The sequence below is a fragment of the Lipotes vexillifer genome, unplaced genomic scaffold, assembly GCF_000442215.2.
Source record: "Lipotes vexillifer unplaced genomic scaffold, Lipotes_vexillifer_v1.1 scaffold205, whole genome shotgun sequence".
Classification (NCBI taxonomy): Eukaryota; Metazoa; Chordata; class Mammalia; order Artiodactyla; family Lipotidae; genus Lipotes; species Lipotes vexillifer.
In genome coordinates, this window is record NW_006781396.1 from 62,162 (window position 1) to 70,606 (window position 8,445).

Genomic DNA, 8,445 nt, shown 5'->3' on the forward strand with positions numbered 1-8,445 from the left:
TAGTCATTTTTATGAGTTATTGCTCATAAGTTTCTAAAGAGCTCTGAACAGTTGGCCATTCTTTTTGGAAAAGGTGGCCTTTTCTTCCCAATATTTGTTCTCATATACCTTTAATGGCGAATTGTTATTTTCCTAGGAGAGTTGGCTTCCTTGGTCCTGACTTCTGTATCATTCATTTATTCATTGATTCATTCTTTTTTTGTTTTTGATGTGGACCATTTTTTTAAAGTCTTTATTGAATTTATTACAAAATTGCTTCTATTTTATGTTCTGGTTTTTTGGTCACGAGGCCTGTGGGATCTTAGCTCCCTGCCAGGGATCGAACCCACAACCCCTGCATTGGAAGGTGAAGTCTTAACCACTGGACCACCAGGGAAGTCCCGATTCATTCTTTTAAACAAATGCTTTTTGAGCTTATGTTCTAGGTATTGTGCCAGATGCTGGGGAAATGGTGGTGAGTGAGCTAGATACAGTCCCTGCTCTCATGACTTTACAGTCTACTGGGGGAGACAGATAAATAAACAATTGTAATACAATATGATAGGATTTAATGCTATGGAAGCATAATAGAGGGGACATCTAAACCAGGCTTGAAGAATCAGGGAAGTCTTCCTGCAGGAAGTAAAAAGAATGTAGCAGATAAAGGGACCTGAAGCAGACATTAACTGAGTTAAAAGAAGCTCATTGGTATGGCATGATTAGAGTCTGGTGAGGGAAGGATGGAGAATATTGACAAGTGAGACTGGAAACACTATAAACAAGGGTCATATCATGAACCACAGTAAGGAGTTCGGGAGGATAGAAGTGGACATACTGGAGAGCCAATTAGGAAGTAAAAATTATTGTGTTTGGTACCCACTTGCCTGGATGTGGAGAAAGGAGAATCAAGGATAATATCTAGGAATTGTAGGTTGATAATGATAATATTTGAGGGAGGAGAAGCAGGAATATATTTTGGGGGAGAGATATCTGCAATTTTGGATATATTAAGCTTGAGTGGAGATAGGTATCTGGTAGGCCTTTGGTTGTGAGACATATAAACTTGAAATTGAGATTCGAGAATCACAGCCACTAAAAAGAGGAAAAGAGTATTACAAAAAGAGGCGAGGAACCAGGACATATCCCTGAAGAGTATCAGATTTGAGGTGGTTCTTCTGAAGAACCCCAAAAGGAGACTTGGTAAAAGAGACCAGAGAGATAGAAGGGAAACCAGTGAAGAGTGATGTCTCTTCTATGGCTGTGTCACATGCCGAGAGGACTAGCACCTGGTCCTTATGCTGTATGGTAAATGCCTCCCGTGTGCCATGCTGTTGTTAGGTGCTATGAGCACACACTGATGGAACAACACAAAATATCTTACAGTCTAGTAAAGGAAATAAGATATACTGGCATATAGATTATTTTATTTACTATATTATTTATTAAGTGCCTGTAATGTTCCAGGAGCTGTTCAAGGTGCTGGAGATACTGGAGTGAAAAGAAATGTATTCTACTAGGAGAGAAAGACAATAAACAAGTAAACCCCAGACAATGTGTGATAAAGAAGAATAAAACAAAGGAAGAGGATAAGGAGTAAAGAGGTAATAGTGGTTATTCTCAGGGCTATTTTTAATAGAGTAGTGAGGGAAATCAGCTCTAAGAAAGTAACATTTGATCAGAGACCTCAGTGACATGAAGGTGTAAGCCACAGGAAGAACATTCCGGGTAACAGAAACGCAGAGTGTAAAGGCCCTGAGGTGGAATGAGCTTGGTGTGTTTGAGGAACGTTAAGAAGGTTAGAGTGTAAAAGGCACAGGAATGGTAGGAGATAAAATGAGAAAGATCAGCATTGCCCTTATCACATAGGAACTTGCAGGCCGCACTAAGGAGGTAGTGGGCTGGAGATAGGAAGACTAAATTGGAGGCTGCTGCAGTGGTCCAGTTGAATTTAAATATAAAACCTATAGGTAGAAATGACATTACGTGGCATAGGCAACTAATGGAATTGTGGAAGAAAAGTGCAAAATCAAGGGCAGTGTCAACATTTGAGTCTAGGTGACAAGAAAATACGGTACCAGGAGGAGGAGTTTGGAAGAATGTTGGTTCAATTTTGGACATATTAGTGTTTCATATGTTAAAGGGGATATTTCAGAGATTTTGCCACAGAAGTGAATGTTGAATGGAGCATAGAGCAGGTCATAAGCATCAATGGGTACAAACTTGACAGGCAGCACCAAAGTGCAGACTGTAGAGTGTAGCAGTAATGGGAAAGATGGAATAGAGAGTTTTTGACTGTACATTTAGGGAGATATATATTAGTTCCCAATATTTAGAGAGAGTGTAGAATTTTCTTTTTCAATCTCTCAGGCTTTCTGAATTTCTCTCATTTCTAATCTATTTTTAATTTCTTAATTTTTAAATATGTATTTTTTAGAGGCTTTTGTTACTTTGTTTTTAATTTTATTTTTTGGCCATGCTGAGCAGCTTGTGGGATCTTCATTCCGTGACCAGGGATTGAACCTGTGCCCTTAGCAATGAAAGCGCATAGTCCTGGACCGCCAGGGAATTCCCCTCTTCTCTGTTTTTAAATTTCTATCACAATCTCTCTAATTCTACTATTAGCATTAAGGAGTTTGCTAAAGACCTTGATGTTAGGTTTGGGAAGGTAAGGGTTATGAGGAAGATAGATTAAGGGAAGAGAATCTGTAGTTTGGTGTCTCCAGTTCATAGTGGTCAGGATGTTTCCTAGAGGGGCTGATAGGGAGAGTAACAAGTAAATTGGGTCCCTCTCTATATTAAGGAATGCTTGTACTCTAGTTCCTTCCATCTCCCCCTGTTTTCTTCACTGTTTACCCAACCATATCCTGCTCTGTGTTAATCCTCATCTCTATGTTTTTTTGTCTTGTCTCATTATAAGGATTCATCAAACGTGAGGAAAAAGCCTTTGGAAACCGGGCACCGTTGTTCCAGCTCCTCTTCCCTCCCTGTCATCCATGACCCTCCTGTGTTTCTCCTTGGTCCCCAACTCTACCCATCCCAACCACAGTTCCTGTCCCCAGATGTCTTGATGCCCAGCGTGGCAGGGGAGCCCCATAGACCCCCAGGTAACTCTCCCCACAATCTACTATTATGTGCTGGAATGTGGTACATTTCCAGGGACTTGGAAGAATCAAATCAGTACACCTGTTGGGGGTGGGGGAAGAGGGGTCACAGGTGGGGTTGTAAAGGGATATGAATGACTGCTTTAAAGATAAAGCATTGATCTAGATGAATTATGATTGAATCATTTCTTGAGCAACATGGTCTAGACCAGAGCTCCCAGAATCTAACTACCCATGAAAATGAATTGCTTCAGTCATGATAGGATATGCTTTTAAGTGACCAAGGGGAGTTAATACCCAGTCTTTAGGATCCCCCAAAACAGGAAGTGTCATCTCTATCAGCTAGTTTCCTCTCCTTCTATCCCGAGTCTCAGCTGAGCGATGGTCTAGGACAGTGGTCCCCAACCTTTTTGGCACCAGGGACCAGTTTCTTGGAAGACAATTTTTCCACAGATGGGAGGGGCAGGGGGGATGGTTTGGGGATGATTCAAGCGCATTACATTTATTGTGCATTTTACTTCTATTACTATTACATTGTAATATATAATGAAGTAATTATACAACTCGCCGTAATGCTGACAGGAGGCAGAGCTCCAGCGGTAATGCGAGTGATGGGGAGTGGCTGTAAATACTGATGAAGCTTTGCTTGCTCCCCTGCTACTCACCTCCTGCTGTGTGGCCTGGTTCCTAACAGGCCATGGACCGATAGCAGACCGTGGCTCCGGGGTTGGGGACCCCTGATCTAGGAGGACGAGGTGTGAATGGGAGACTTGGAAAGATCCTTGGAATAGCCATGCCATGTATAGAGACCCAGACAATCCTGGGGAAGGTGGACAGTATCCTTTTGGCTTTGACCCTCCACAGCTAGATTTGTTCCTTTTCCTCCTTATGGGCCGAATCTACAGTTTAAGGCAGTGATTCTCAACGGGAAATGGGAGGTGCTACTGGCATATAGTGGGTAGAGGGGCCAGGGATGCTGCTAAACATCCAGCAATGCACAGTTTCCTTGCACACCCCATCCCACCCCCAAAACAAAGAATTGTCAGCCCAAAATATCAGTAGTGCCGAGGTTGAGAAACATGTCTGTGGATATGTAAATCCCCAGGGCAAGGGATGGTTATCATTCTTAGAACAGAAGATAGAGTAGTATTGTTGATATTTGTGTCCAAATTTTAGGGAGCTTTGGATACGCAGGCCTTCTGGATAAATGGACTTCATATTACTCAGTGGAACAGCCAGGTAGCCAGCCTCCTTTGACAGTTATTAGGGGTATCTGATTAGTCAGGCAGCATTTATTGCAACTTGTTCTGCACCAAATGCCACAGTGAATACAGGGGAGAAAGAAGGCAGCTCTCTGCTCTCAAAGAGCTCAGTTTCAATAGTCAGATATACGTATGTGTAAGTATAGTACAGGTGTTGATGGAATTTAAAAATACAGAATGAAAAATATTGTTTAGAAGTGATTTTTTGAAAATTAGTTATTTTGTTTCTTTTAAGTAAAGGGGAATCAATGTATAGAAAAGGCATTTCACATTATGTATGTGGGAGTGGTGCAAACAAAAGCAGAGATCTTGGAGAATGAGCAAGAATGTAAGCAGACACAGCTTAACTTCAGTGAAGGTACCATGTTCAGAAAAACTGAGTGATGTTTTGGAGTGGTGGCTCTTAAGGAGTAAAGTTGTCACAGTGAGAACATACATTTGCAATATTAGAGAGCCATTTGTGTGTGACTCTGTGTGTGTGTGTGTGTGTGTGTGTGCATGCGCGCGCGTGTCTGTCTTTTGGAGGAAGGATTATAGTGCAGTGAGGCAGAAGTATGGCAACATCCAGGAGACTGTTTCATTTGCACAGGTTGGAGGTAAGAGACTTTATTTTAATGTTTATTAAGAATTTTAAAAAATGAAATTAAAAGCAAAACTAGGTTCCTTCTTTCCCTTATGTGTATGTTCTTGGAGAGGTGGGGAGTTGGAAGGAACAGCCAGAAATGGTCCTCTGGAAAGGAGAATGGTTTTACTGAAGATGCTCAATCGATGGGTTTCTTTTCTCTTCCCAGGAACTTCGAGGAGTGTCCAGCAGTTTCTGGCTATGTGTGACAGGGGTGAAACTTCCGAAGCGGTCAAGCACACAGGAAGGACTTTGAACTACCGGAGTCTCCCCCATCGAACCAGAACAGATGCCTCCAGGGGAGCATGGTCAGAGACCAACGAGCATATTGGCGCCAGATTCCTGACTACTCCAGGGTGCAAGCCTCAGCTAACCCACACTGCCACACTACCAGAGAGACACCAGGGCCTTCAGGTTCCTCATGCTCAGTCCTGGGAGGATCTTTTCCATTCACCCTCCCACCCTCCCATTGTTTACCCTGTGTCCCTACTGTCAAGCAGTCTTCGTGTACCCCTGAGGTCAGCTTGGAATTCAGGTCCTGTCCCAGGGTTTCGAGCCCATGGTCCTCGAAGAGTAGATATGCCCCCAGATGATGACTGGAGGCAAAGCAGTTATACCCTGCAATCTGGGCACAGGAGGACAGGGAGAGAGGAGTTTCTGTTTGTTCTAGCAGATGCCCCTGGAAGAGAGCAGATCAGGGCTAGAGCCATGCAGCACAGCAGGTGGTAAAGGTCACCCCTTTCCTCTCCTGGAGCCACAGCTTTCTCTGCAGAGCTGGTACCCTGCATCCCTGGGGCTGTGCTAGTCTCATCTCAACATAGCGTTGGCACCTTCTCCTAGGGGTGCCAGGAACTGCTAAAGAGACCTGGCTCTTTGAGAGGGAATATTTGAAATTCCAATTTCCATTCACCTAGCAAAAGGAAGCAGCTGCTGTTTAGGGCTTTATTTGACCCACCTTAAAGATGAATCCATATTACTCTGGACACTAGCCATTCCTTAGGATCTTAGGGTCACCATTTTATTCCTGAATACTCTATGCCCCCACCTCCACCTGAGCCCTCGTATTCTGTTCCTTATTATATTACCAACTTCTTTGTTTTATCCACCTGTCCCAATTACCTGACCTTCTGTCTTCCCAATCCCCATCCTTGGAGGGATATGTAGCCCTGTAGTCTTGGTCTTGACCACAACATTCAGGCTAACCCACCTGCCCAGACTGTCCCTCTGCCCTCAAACTTTTGGCCTAGAATGCGAGGCTGCCAACATAACAATTGCTCTTCTGAACAGATGGAGTCAGGCACACTAACATACCCTCCTGTCCTCAGCTGCAGAGCCATTACTGCCACTCGCTCAGTCGCCGTTGTAAACCCTGAGAGTCAGCTGAACTATTTTAGGGCCAAACATACTGTTTTTGTAAAGTATTTTTCATTAATAAATCTATAAGATAGTTCTATTTAATTCCTTGTCACTTAATTGTCTATTTAATCCCTTTTGTATGCTCTTGCTCTTTTGTATTGGGGTGGGGAAGCCTGGAGAAGCAAGAAATACCAATTCCCAGTGGCCTGGGGCTCTGTATATGGCTTTTGACTGAGTGAAAGTGAGGAGCCAAAGAGGAATTGAAGGATAGTTGAAGGGTATATATTCAAGGTAGGAGTCAATGGGTCCTAATATGGAGTGACTTTCCTTGTTATGCCACTAGTATATTTTCTATCCCTTTCCTGCCAAGAGGCACTCAACACATTACACACTTTCTCCTTCCCTCCTTAGGGAGCTTTTCTGGGGATTCAAACTCCTCCTACACACTCACTCCTGATCTAGGTACTCTTGGTACCCTCCCTCTACAAGTTTGTGATGCGCCTTGTATCCTTTCCTTGCTCTCTTCCCATGGCTGCCCCTCCCCTTCCCCTGTGGAATTATTGCACTTCCATGCCAGAAAGATCCATTTTCACCCCTGCATCACTCCCAAATTCACCTCCCTCTAAAAAATATTTTGTGAGTTCCCTTTGCAAAGAATACCCATTGGGCATTTCTCTTCTGTTTTACCCCAGCTCTCACGATCACTGAGATTGATGAAATGAAGAGGTAGAAAGGTGCTCTTTGAGACCTTTGAACAACTGCTTATCTAATTATCACCATCTATTATGAACAGATTCTGAGCACATGTAGTATTGAGCAGGAGGATGGGCAGGCATTTCTCACCCTATGCTACTTGAATCCTATGCCATCAAGATATATAGATCTTAGTGGATATGCTGGTCTCTGTTCATGATCCAGTACCTTTCCTGGTGTCATACACACACTCTTCTTCTAATAATTGTTGATTGAACAGTCAGTTCTTTTTTTTTTAAATTAATTTATTTTTGGCTGCACTGGGTCTTGTTTGCTGCGCATGGGCTTACTCTAGTTGCGGCAAGTGGGGGCTACTCTTCGTTGTGGTGCACGGGCTTCTCATTGCGGTGGCTTCTCATTGTGGTGGTTTCTCTTTGCGGAGCACAGGCTCTAGGTGTGTGGGCTTCAGTAGTTGTGGCTCTCGGGCTCAGTAGTTGCGGCACGCAGGCTCTAGAGCACAGGCTCCGTAGTTGTGGCGCACAGGCTTAATTGCTCCACAGCACGTGGGATCTTCCCGGACCAGGGCTCGAACCCGTGTCCTCTGCATTAGCAGGCAGATTCTTAACGATTGTGCCACCAGGGAAGTCCCGAACAGTCAGTTCTTGTCCCACTACTCCGTTCCCCATGAATGTCCGTCTCTATAAAGTTTCCATAGAAAACCTGGGCCCACATTTCTGTATACGCAGATAAATATCCTGTGAGGTATTTCTTATGAGGAACTAATTTCCAATTCCCTACTTACTCCTCTGCCTTCGGAATCTCTGTTTTCTGAATGAATCAAGAGGGAGGCTGTGTCCTTTTCAGGTGAATTCTGTACTCTTTGAACATCTCTTGGTGTCATCCCTTTCTTTCCTCTTATGTGTCTTGATTCTTAACCCTTGGAGCCTAGTCTGCTCTACCTGCATTGTTACTCTGTGCCTCCAGACTCTTGACAGTTCCAGGCTCTAAACACAAGCGTCAGTCAGATTCTTTCTCAGACTCCATTCTGAACTGTTGCTTTGCTCTAGAATCTAGAATGCTTCCTCTATTTCTCCTTTCAGTTACCAACCAAAGTACCCGGATTCGGTAGTCAAATTATTATATATTTTTTCTCTATTAATAGGAGATTCTTAGGTTTGATCAAGTCACCCCATCTTACTGGGAGCTCCATAAAAGCCGGTGTCGTGTTCCCTAGCACTCATTCACCGCAGCAACTAGATGCAGACAGCCATCTCTTCTCACTCTTTTGTTTCTGCCTGCCCAGAATTTTCACCTGATCCCTTGGCTCGTCCCGTTTCTCTCCTAGCCTCAGTAATTTTGCCCAAGTCCCTAGAGCCTGCTCCGCCCCCGCCCCCGGACGCGCGGTGCATGCCGGTCTTAGCCGCTCTGTAGG

General features: G+C 44.0%; 1 protein-coding gene across 1 annotated transcript in view; it reads left to right on the forward strand.

The window, feature by feature from the left end:
- USP54 (ubiquitin specific peptidase 54) overlaps positions 1 to 5,693 on the forward strand; it is a gene marked incomplete at its 5' end in the record, with an annotated part of 64,746 nt that extends 59,053 nt beyond the window's left edge. The window contains 2 exons of the mRNA XM_007454700.1: positions 2,897 to 3,083; positions 5,134 to 5,693. Of these exons, the coding sequence (XP_007454762.1) occupies positions 2,897 to 3,083; positions 5,134 to 5,693 (747 nt within the window). The remainder of the gene's footprint in view (positions 1 to 2,896; positions 3,084 to 5,133) is intronic.
- Between the last annotated feature and the right edge of the window lie 2,752 nt (positions 5,694 to 8,445).